General features: G+C 33.7%; 1 protein-coding gene across 1 annotated transcript in view; it reads right to left on the bottom strand.

The window, feature by feature from the left end:
* XPR1 (xenotropic and polytropic retrovirus receptor 1) overlaps positions 1-12,196 on the bottom strand; it is a 164,248-nt gene that overhangs the window by 66,187 nt on the left and 85,865 nt on the right. The window contains exon 3 of the mRNA XM_031435657.2: positions 4,311-4,412. Within this exon, the coding sequence (XP_031291517.1) occupies positions 4,311-4,412 (102 nt within the window). The remainder of the gene's footprint in view (positions 1-4,310; positions 4,413-12,196) is intronic.

Below are 12,196 nucleotides of genomic sequence, written 5' to 3'. Positions count from 1 at the left end.
TTGCAATCTATAACTGTTTAAAAGAATGCTGATTTAGACGATAGTTTGTTTTTTTTTTTTTGTGAAGATGCCATCCTGAAACTATGTTACCTCATGACTCTAGGCATTCTCCATTCTTTCAGTCTTAGAAATAAAGAAATGAAAAAATAGGAGGGGAGGAGAAGGAAAGAAAGAAGAAGAGAAAGAAAAGGAAGTTGGTTTCCCATGACTTGTTTTTAATAGAAATCTATCAATGACTTTTTTTTAACAAAACGAAGAAAGCAACACTTACTGTGGATAGAACATAAATTGTAATTTAAATTTTCATCAGATATGTTAACAAGAAAGCAAGCCAAACTAGCTGTTTTGATTTACTTCCCCAACTTCCCCCATCCTCCCAACATTTAATAGCTCTTAAGTAACTGATTCTGTTGTAAAGACATAGGAAGAAACTCTAAGACAACAGAATTTTAAACAATATTACAAACCTATGGTCACTCTACTTAATTAAATATATTTAACTGACATTTTAACATACACATAAGCGAAGAGCAAAACTAGTTATTAAGTCATAGTTTAAAATATGTGGGTACTAGATACATATAATCACCTGTAAAATAAACATTTAGTATTTCAGTGAAAGAGATTCTTATGTTTCATTACACATACTCAGTGGTTATACAGTGCCTCAAATTCAGTAAGAATAAAGAAAAATATATAGCAAAACACTGTATAATAGGATTATACGAATAACTGTATAATAGGCATAGTTTTGAATAACTATGGTCTCACATTTGCATGGAGACTAAAAATATTTTACAGCCAAGAAATAAATCTGTTTCTATTACCATAATTTTTCTACCTATAAATAACTACTGCAATTTCCTTCCTTCCCTCCCTCCTTTTTGGTACAGAAAGGAAAAAGCACGTAACAGGGTTGTGAGTTCCTAACATAAAAACTGAAGCCAAAAAAATTAGGACAAGCTAGAAAAAAACTGAAATTGTTTAAAAACAAAGGAAAAAGCATTTAGCTATTTAAAACATTCCAACCAATAAAAAGGGCTTGTCTGCTTGAATTATGGAATATTAAAAGCAACAGATACAGTCTAAGATTTATTTAAAACGTAGGCATGGAAAAACACGGCTTAGAAGCCAAGTATTTTAAACAGAGGGAGAAAACAAGCTAGTCCAAGAAAACAGAAAGATGTGACATGAAGTAATTAGTATTCCCAAAGGAAAAGGACATTCATTGCTGGTCAGCACAAAAAAAGGTTTCTAACACTACAACCTTCAGTTTGTATTGATTAATATCATTTTCAGTGCTAGGAAAGACCTAGGAGATTTCTAGGTCACTGATTAGCAATGTTAACCACCAAAAGGAACCCTCCTTTAGAAAATTTCCCTCTCAAAAAAGAAAATTTTTCCTCTCTTTTCATGGTCTTCAAATGTTTAAAGATTTTATCTACGAATCTAAATAAATACCCATGTCTTATTAACCAAAAATATGTAATAAAAATTAAAGAACAATAAAATAATTTACATCAGGTTTTGTGAAATACTGGAAATAGCTCTGACTCCTCACATGTGAAACCCTTAAGTGCTGGAAATCAATTTGCTCTTTTTACAAGTAGGTACACAGAGGCCTAGGAAGGTTATGTGGTAAACATCTTTCAAAAAATAATTCAAAAATCCAAAATGTAATTGGTAGGAAACAGAATCAGTATGAAAATAAATATCCGTATTTTAGTAGTATGCACTCTATGTTTTGTTTATTTGGCTTTTATAGCATTTTGTTTTGGGTTCCTAAAGGTTTCAGTCAAGATTATATCTCACTTAAAAAATGACCACTTTTAGGTGACCATTAAATAATTTGTGAGACATAACTGAGTGGAGGCAGGTTTATAAGATGAACTCACCCCTATATTATTTATAGTTTTTCATGTGCCCTAGTATCTGAGGATTGCAGTCTACAAGACAATCTGCCATGGAGAAGGAAGCTAAATAAGCAGAAAAATGATACCGTCTAGGAAAAGTGCCAAATTCTATTTCTGTCGATCATGTCTTCATATTACCCATCACTTCCTGACCTGGCAAAAAGTCAGTCTGAAGACTATCAATTTGTACCTAGTCTATGATGACATCAAGAGATATGCCCTAACAGCCTTGCCAATACATAAAGAAAAAGGAAGTCATTAAATCATAGCTCCCCAAATTTTAACAGTAGAAAGCCTAAAATTATTTTTGAAAAGTAACCAAATCTAAGATACCATTTTTCAAACTGAGGGTTGTAACTCAATATGGGGTAATGAAGCAATTTAGTGTATCATAGTCAGCATTTTAAAAATCAAATAGAAATAGAGAAAACAGAATATAAGTAGTAAGGATAACTATTATTTTCATGAAAAAAATTTTAATCAAATATATTGCTTACACACACATCCAGATGCATGAAAACACACATAACACATACACATCTGTCTGTGTAATGGGGTCATTATTTGTATATTATTTACTGTAACTCAAACATAAAATATATATCTATTGTTAAGAGTAGATATTTTTCTTTGTAAATTAAGAAGCATTATCTATTTTTTGTGATCTAAATTATCCATTTAGAGCTGGGTGTAGAGATCTTTCCCAGAACAATCACAGTAAAAGAAACAGGCTAATAAACTTGACCTTGTATATTTCTCATTTACAGCCTTTTCTAGACTGTATCCTTATCTCAGTCTAAACACTCTTTCCACTAGAAATGCCTTCCTCTTTTAGTCTCTTCTTACTCATTCTACATTATACAGCTGCCCTCTCCTCTATCTACATTGCTGGTCCCTCTTTATCCTCTTACTTCCTACTTGCGGAAATTATCTTTGGCCTTGAACAGTACAATACCTTCTGTTCATTTTTTCCCTTGCTGAAAATCTATCCATTTGCATGGTTTCAAATAATATTTCTGCTCTGTCTTGGCCTTCTAGGTACTTATAACCTAGTGAAAAGGGCGTGCATACACACTGTGTCCTTTCACAGCTGTGCTTTTGTATAAACTGCTCCCTCTGCCTAGGAAGAAATCCAGCCATAAATGAAAAGTGAGAAGGAGTTAAGATATTTGCTTCCTTTTTATTTATTTACTTTCTGTTTGAAGGGGATGACTTACTAAGGAGACTAAACCAGTAAAAAGTGAAGTTCATAATGCATTTATTCAGTAAATCTTAGAGGAAATAATTTCTGGAATAAGGTCTCCAGGGGCTGAAATTCAGTTAATAATTGTAGAACACACCATGGACTGAAAAGGGATATCTTTTCTACAAATATTGGAGGAAAACAAATAAGGGTAAGAACGTCCATAGGTATCTGGGGGCAGGGAGTAGCATAGATCTGCCTAAATATCACACACCAATAGGAGTTGAAGGTCTTTATTTTTATTTGTAAAGCAGGAGGTATAATGAGCATTACGGGGAAGATGGCTGGATCAGAGAATTGAAGAGAATGGTATAGGGTTTAGAAAAGCATGGGTTTTGGAGCATGGAAAAGGGCACTGATTAGGACCCGCAGCCAGCTTTGAGAACATAGTTAAGAATGCAACAATGAATTTACACTGCTTCAAATTTGTTCTGTTATGTGATTTTTTTTTCCAGCTGTCCTAAGCAGCCTGGAGGTAGACATGAAGAAGGTAAAAGGCTGGGTTTGTCCACAGCTGGAGTTTTCCTAGGCAGAAGCAACGCAAGGTAAAGGGATGAAAAGCACAAGAACTGATGGAAATGGAAGTAATACTGGGAGGAGCTTGGTCAATAGGAACAGAATGACAGCCAAGGAATATGAGTTCTGTGAGATGGAATAACAGAAGTTAAAGGAGTACAAGAGTAAACATATATAAAAAACAAAATTTTAAATGATCAGACATAAATAAATAGAAATTGTAACGTTTTCTTCTCAACTCTAATAGCATCTTGTAGGTGCCACTCTGGAGACCGTGCCCTAGAGACGGATGAGTGTTCCATGCAACAGAAAGGCGTAAAACTGACATAATTAATAAGGTGCAACTGAGTTGTTCAGACCTGAGACAAATGATAAAATCAAGTTTCTGACTCTTTAATGCTTTGGACTGGGCTATAAAGAAGCTCTATCACTGAGGTCCTGAAATCCTTGCAACTAAAAGAGACTCTAGGCAATGACCATATAAGGCTCAAACAGTGATGCATTCCTACTTCAGCTAAAGAAAATATGCCTTAATTACAACATAGCAAGAAAAATAACCTCCAAATTAAAAATTATAGGGAAGTTTCAACAATGACATGACAGAGTTTCTCCTTCCTTAGTACCAAAAAACTACTTACCTGAATAAAATGTGTTGATTTTGGCAAGTTCTTTTTCACAGGTTTGGAAAAATTTTTCTTCAAACTTGGCAAAATACCTCTTTACTGTGTCCTCATCTGTAACTGAAAGCAAGGAAAACAATATTTAATGTCCAAAGGCCAATTCAGAAAACTAGAAAAATAAAATTTTAAGTTACTACTTTCTTAGTCTTCAAAAGACAATATACGTATTTCTTTGAAAAAAATGAACTGTGAACCATATTAAGAAAAGGCTGATCAAAGGCCTCTTCACAGGAACACAAGTGTTTTTTAATTGAATGAGGTTTTCTAAATTTCTACTATAATAAGCTTAAGAGTGTGGAGAAAATAAGTGTTCTAAAACTTCAGAAAAGGAAGACATTACTGCAGACAGAGGTGATGAAGGCAGAGTCAAGGTGTTGGAAGCTAAAATCAGGAGGATTCAGCAGAGAGTAGATTAAATATTTCAGGATTAAGTATTGCATTAAAAAATGCAACAGAAAATGAGAACATGAATAATGTACTTCTGGAAAAAAAATGAGTTGATTGTTCTAACTATATTAAATTGCTATCTACTCATTTTTACCTTAGTTGCACCAGACACAAAGAAAGAGATGAAGACTGATGATGGTTATAAATTAGATATTCCAAACTTTCAGTTGTTGGGTAGGAACAAAAATGAGCTGAGCAAGTGGGCAACTGTGCAAATGTGATAAACAGCAACTGACACATTCAGGATAAGTACTGGTATGGATTCTGGCGAACTGGAGAGCACAAGCCCATCTAGTTAATTGCTGCCCAGGCTGTCGGATAGGAGGAGCCATATAAATCTAGTATTTTTAAAACTGTGTGGGCCAATCAATATATATCTTTGCAGGCAGGATCCACTTTGTGAGTTTCATCACATAGCATATCGATTTACTCAATCTTGTAGTACAGATACAGATACACACACACACACAAACACACACACATATCTTCAGAAACCCCACGCCTAAAAGGGTATGTTTCTTGCCCAAGTGAGCTCTGACTAGATTCCATGTGCTAATCATAATTTAGACCTATCCTATTTCTAGATCTCTGGGGGCACTCTATGCTTGAAATGTCTAGAAATTCTAAAGTACAGGTTCTTTTATGTCTCCTAGATGCTCCAAATCTTAGTGTGATCCCAGAAATTTTTAAACAATTCACGTCCACAAGTAAGAGAAATAGTATTTCTCTAAGTAGTATGTAACACACACACACACTAACTCACAGTACCAAGAGATATCTCTAAAAAAACAAAAGCTTAAAATGAAGTTTTAAAAAGCATATTGAATCTATTCATTTAATTTGAATACATAAATGTAAAATAACATAGCACTACTAATTCTCTATTTCTTATGCTTTATAACTGAACAGCTAATGTAAGATTCTATTGATTTTGCAGTAAAAAAGGGATGGCTACTTTAAGTTCCTCATGTAAGCTCAGCAATTTAGGTACAATAAAGGCTATAGCTACCCAAGGTCAGTGAGAATTATCTTTTCAAAGCATAAAGCAGGTCAGAGCTTTTTTTTAAGCTGACCTTGAGTTAAAGATGCTCCATGGTAACAGATGCTGCTCTAGTAACAGCATTTGTGGCTACAGCTATTTAGAATAACAATAATATCTTATTCTACTTAGTTACCTGATTTTTTTTCATTTTAATTTTACACTCTATTATATTGTTAGAAAAGAAAACCCCAAAGCAAAAAATGAGCTTGGTTATATTTACTTTGTTTCCCTATTAAAAGGCAACTTTCATTAACATAAAATGATGGAAATAAAGTTGTTTAGCAAAGTGATTTAAACCTAGTTTCTGTTTTAAAAATAATTTTAGGGAGTAAGAGATAAATCAGGAGTACAGGATTAACAGACACTATTATATACAAAATAAATAATAATAAGGATTTACTGTACAGCACAGGGAACTATAATCAATATCTTATAATAATCTATAATGGAACACACACACATATATATAATATAAATAACTGAATCACTTGGCTGTACACTTGAAACTAACACAAAGTTGTAAAATAACCATACTTCAATTGAAAAATAATTTTAACACATATGAATGTTTTTATATAGGTTGCATATTCAGCAAATATTGCTAAGAACCTAGAAACAAAAAAAATCTAAGCCTCTGAGAAACTTGTATGTAATAAATTTTATGTATGAAAGCATGAACGTTCTACCCACAAATCAATCTCATGTGAATTCTTCATTGCATCGATTTAGAGACTATTTTATCTAATACACCAGCAGTCTGTTATCTAGTTTTCTAGTTCACATGTAATTTAACAGCCACAAATCAGAAGAGGGTAGAGTAAGATTACAGCAACAATAAGAAGTAATAGCAAATAGAGAGAAAAGAGGGAAAAAACTATAGGTAAAAGTAGGAAGAGTAGCTGTGCAAAATAAATTAACTGAAAGAAAATGTAATCTTTGTCATCTCGGATTTCAGAAGATACAGTAACTTACTGTAATTAGAAGTACACTATTGGTAAAGAAATTCGAAAAACACAACAAAAGGAACACAATAGAAAGTCCAGAAATAGATCTGCGCATACACAGAAATTGAGATTAAGATAAAGAGGTTTCAAATCAATGAGAAAAGAATGGACTATATAACAAACAGGGTTGGATGAACTGGCTATCCACTTACATAAACTCCAAGTGGAGTTAAAGAAACAATATTACAAAATATTACAAACAATAAATAACCCTATATAAAGAAGGCGTTCCTAAATACTACATGAAACACAGACCATAAAGGGAATGACTGACATTCTCACAAAATGGAAAGTCTCCATTCCACAAGTTACCACAAGCAAAGTTAAAAGGCAGGCAATAGACAGGGAAAACATACCTGCAACATTAATAAAGGGTTCATGTGCAAAATACATTTTACAAAATTCTTACAAATCAGTATTAGAAAGATAATCCGTAAGAAAAAATGGGTAAATTAGAGCAAAGCAAAGAAAAATACGGTCAACGTAGAAGTGAAAGGATGCACAACATCCCAGATATCAGATAAATGCAACTTTAAAACAATGAAATATAATCGTTTAACCATTAGATTGGAAGCAATTTTTTCGTTCAGAATTAATTAATTAATACTGAAGTATAGTTGATTTACAATGTTGTGTTTCGGGTGTACAGCAAAGTGATTCAGTTATACACACACACACACACACACACACATTCTTTTTCATATTCTTTTCCATTATGGCTTATTACAAGATACTGAATATAGTTCCCAGTGCTATACAGTAGGACCGTATTGCTTATCTGGAAGGCATTTTAAAATAGTGATACTATTTTGGCAGTAGTGAGAGTAAACACTCTCACTCCCTGTTGACAGAATGCAGATTTGTAAAAGCTTTTTAGAAGGACAGACAGCAGCTATCAAAATTTTCAGTGTATTCAATCCCACATGCAGGAAATATATTCTAAAGCAATCTCTTCACATTATTTTTAATCCTGATAAAGAAAACAAAGTGATACCCAACAAAAGTGGAATACTTACATAAATTATATTACACTATGTAGTCATTTAAAAATGATATACATACACCTTGGTATGTATGAAAATTCCAACACACAGGCTGAGGCAAAAATTTAAATAAAAGAGTATATACAGAATGATCTTATTTATTAAAAAATATGAAAAAAATACATACCTAAATTAATATTCGTATGTACATTCATAGAAAGAAGACTGGAAGGACACATACAAACCACTAATTGTGGTTAACACCCTTGAAAGAAGAGTAGGTATGAGAGAGAGTCTCACAGTTTGCTGTCTACACTACTGAATTGTTTGAATCCATTAAAATGAAATGTACTTATGAAGGGTAAATTATATTGTGTAAGTAAAAGGTATTATTAGTTAGAAGAAAAAAAGAAACATGTCACATTCAAGTCTTTAAATTATACCTAACCAGCATAGCTAGCTTAAAAGAATATAGTAAAATCTAACCAGCATAGCTAGTTAAAGATTATCTATATCAGAATTTAGAGGTACACAGAATGATTAAGCTTTTCACTTCAGTTATGAGTTGGTAGAATGCAGATTTACAGAACATGAATTTTTATTATAAGATGCTTCCTGTAACTTATTTGCTGAATAATACTGGAAATAAGTAACTAAATTGTAGGGACAGAGAATTTCAGCATTCAGAAATCAACTAGCCCAATTTCTTGCTTTATAGGTGAAGAAATACAGGTATAGAAGGCCTAGATAACGAGTTGTTTTTTTTTTCACCCTCTCCAGTAAACGTAAGTTTTACAGAGACTCACTGTATTTTCTTATTATAAAATAAAGAATATCAAAGTGACTACAAGGTGTTACATGGGTGGTATGAACTGAATTGTATTCTCCACCCAAATATGTTGAGTCCCTAATCCCAGTGTGACTGGATATGGAGATAGAGCACTGATGATGTAATTAAGGTTAAATGAGGTCATAAGCTTTATTCCAACAGGAATGGTGCCCTTATAAGAGGAAGGGAAAGAGACCTTTTCTCCCCATCTCTTTCCCCTGCACGGGCACACTGAGGAAAGGCCATGTGAGAAACAGTGAGAACGCCCTGTGCAAGCCAGGAAGGGCTTTACCAGAAGAGTTGGCACTTTGACCTTGCATTTCAAGCCCTTAGAACAATGAGAACATAGACTTCTGCTGTTTTAAGCCACCCAGTATTTGGTGTTGTTATGGCAGCCCTAGTAGACTAATACAATGAACCTAACGTGTTCTGTTGTCAATTCATCTCAAAACTATTAACCTCAATAATTAGTCACAAAAGACTAAGTTCAGTTCAAAGAAAGCTTTTGTAAACAAGTGCAAATCTTAGCAAGATATATCAGCGATAAGATTAGTATCAAGAGAAACAAAGGAAGACAAAGCGGTGGAAAAAAAAATCCAGAATTGACAAAGAATGATTCAGAGAGCACTGCTGCAGAGAACCCTTTGCTCTTAGTTAAATAAATATTAATTCAGTCAGTTATACTAAAGAGAGAGAGAATGAGGGAGAGATTTCTTTGTCATTTTTATTATGGTCTTATCTTTACCTCACATTTGTAGATGACAGACAATTTCTCATCTACCACTCCCACCCTCAAATTACTAAGTTAACAGCAAATGACTCTGAGAGTACTAATCAAGGTAAAATATTCCTACTGCATAGCAACCACCATCGAGTGCTTTTTACAGCAATTTTCAGGAATACTTTTATTATTTTTTTTTACTATAAGTGTTATCTTACTTTCATATGTAATCTCTTAAAAATTAATTCTTTAAAACCACTATTAACCTCTTCAAATATACGTTCCATTCCAGTTTTCATTACTACTTTCAATTTTCTTGGTTTTCAGTTCTGTGAAGAAAGTAAGAATTTTATCTTTTTTTATCTTTATAGATTCTATGCTCAACATAATGTCTGGTATACAATATGTGTTCTGTACACTATTTTTTAATTGTAAATATTGAAACATATGTGTTTCACAATAACTTTGAGAAAATTATGCTTTATTAAAGTTTAAAAAAACAAAACTTCAACAATTGAATATTTATACAAAAAACAATGAAGCTGCACCTCTACCTCACATTATATACAAAAATTGTCTAAATGGATCAAAGACCTAAATATAAAAGCAAAAAGTATATAACTCTCAAAAGAAAACAGGCATAAATCTTCATGACCTTAGATGAGGCAATGGTTCTTCGATATAACACCAAAAGCATAAGCAATAAAAGAAAATAACTGATGAGTTGGACCTCAGCAAAATTAAAAACTTTTGTGTTTAAAAGGGTGCTACCAAGAAAGTGAAAAGACAACCACAGAATGGGAAAAAATACGTGCAAACCGTATGTCAGATAAGAATCTAGTACCCAGAATATGTAAAGGACCTCTAGAACTCAAAATACATGGAAGCATTTCAACATCATCAGTCACTGGGAAAATGGATGTCAAAACCACAATGCCACTTCATATCCAGGAGGATGGCTATAATTTAAAAAATGCTGGAGATATAATGATAAACAAGATAGATGTGGTTCCTGCCCTTATAAGAGTTTGCATTCCAATGTTGAGGTAGGAAAAAACACACAAATTAATCATTACAAACTGGAAAATATTGTGAAGGCAACAAACAGGGTATTGAGATAGAGGGTGGGTTCTGGGATGGGTGATTATCCTTTCTGGCAGGGTAAGAGACAGTCAGAAAAGACCTCTCCTTCGGAGATGACATCTGAAAACTGAACCTGAAAGATAAGAAAGAGCAGGGCAAAATGATTCCCAACAGAAGGAACAGCACATTAGGGAGGAAACAGGGTTGCCTGAGGATCTGAGAGCAGGTCACAAAGAGACTGACAGCACGTGGTGATAAGAGGTAAGATTAGGGAGGTAGACAAAGGCCTTTTCATGCAGGAAGGCCATATTAAGGAGTCTGAATTTTATTCTAAGTGCAATGAAAAGTTTTGAAGGGGTTTAGGGAAGAGTCTTAAAAAGTAGAGGGGAAAAGTAGAATTAGTTTAGTTTTACCAAATGATAATTTAAAACAGCATTTCCCAGGACACTACTATGTATATAGATGAAGGAAAAGGAGGAGGAGAATTCCAAGGAATTCAAGTAAGTTTGGGAAATGTGAATATAGAGTTAAACTGATCTCTTTTGGGTAGTAGATCTCAACTGGGGATGACTGTCACCCAGGGGTCATTGGGCAATGTCTGAAGGCATTTTTGGTTGCCGTAACTGAGAGGGTGTTACTGGAGTCTAACGGGTAGAGGCCAGGGGTGCTGCTAAATACCCTATAATGTCCAAGATATCATCTTCTTTCTCTGCACCATCTCAACAAAGACTTATCCAGTCCAAAATATCACCACCACCAAGGTTGAGAAACTCTGCTTTAAGGCAAAAGAAGCTTTATTATGCGAACATATACTGTTACTACTCTATGAGAAGTTGAAGTATATTGCATTTCCCAAAGTTATTTATAAGAACACAATCCTCCTTGGATGTGGAGGGGGAATGGTTATGGGAAGATAGGGAAGGAGGTGGAGAGTATCTATTTAAACTTTCAGGAATATTATTCTGTGGAACACTAGTTTGAGAGGCACTAACTTTAATATTACCACCATCTCTTTGCATTTTTATTACATTACATAGGCAATAGTTTCTATGACTTCTTAGCTTCTCAAAAACTACTCATAAATGAAGAGAGCTGATAAATAAAAATTAACATGTGACTAGGTTCCATCAAATATAGGAAGAATATTTAGCCCTACTGGTTTCATGCTCTTAAGAAAAAAAAGTGTTTGGTTTTTTTTTTTTTTAAGTGCGATTTACAAATTAGGAATAAATAACTTGAAATTCTATTTTTTCCCAAATGCTACTTCATCAACAGATGGGTGAATTATATAAAGCATATGGCAAAGAAGATTTCAAACATAAAAATGTTACTCTAAAATCACTGGTGTAGTAGAAATAGAACTAATCCGGCATCACTCATTCAACAAGCATTAAGTCCCTCCTATACACCAGGCAATGAAGCAGGTGCTAGGTGTATAATAATAAACAAAATACATATAAACTCTGCCCTCAGAGATTACAGTCTACCCAAGGAAACAGACTTTAATCAAATACACAAATATACAAACTGTAATATGGGTTTTGAAGAAAAAGTAAATACAGGTTTTGAAGAAAAAGTAAAGTACCAATCTAGTATGCAAGGACTGGGGGAAGGGTGGTGTGATAATCCCTGAGAGTATCATTTGAGATGAAATCTGATGGATAAGCAAGCATTTGCTAGAGCAGTAGAAAAACACTCCAAGCAGCAGGAACAGCATATAACATGATGCTGTAAA

This window comes from Camelus dromedarius, chromosome 23 (genome assembly GCF_036321535.1).
Source record: "Camelus dromedarius isolate mCamDro1 chromosome 23, mCamDro1.pat, whole genome shotgun sequence".
NCBI lineage: Eukaryota > Metazoa > Chordata > Mammalia > Artiodactyla > Camelidae > Camelus > Camelus dromedarius.
The sequence above is the reverse complement of the archived record's forward strand: the minus strand, read 5'-3'. Positions and strand labels throughout refer to the sequence as shown.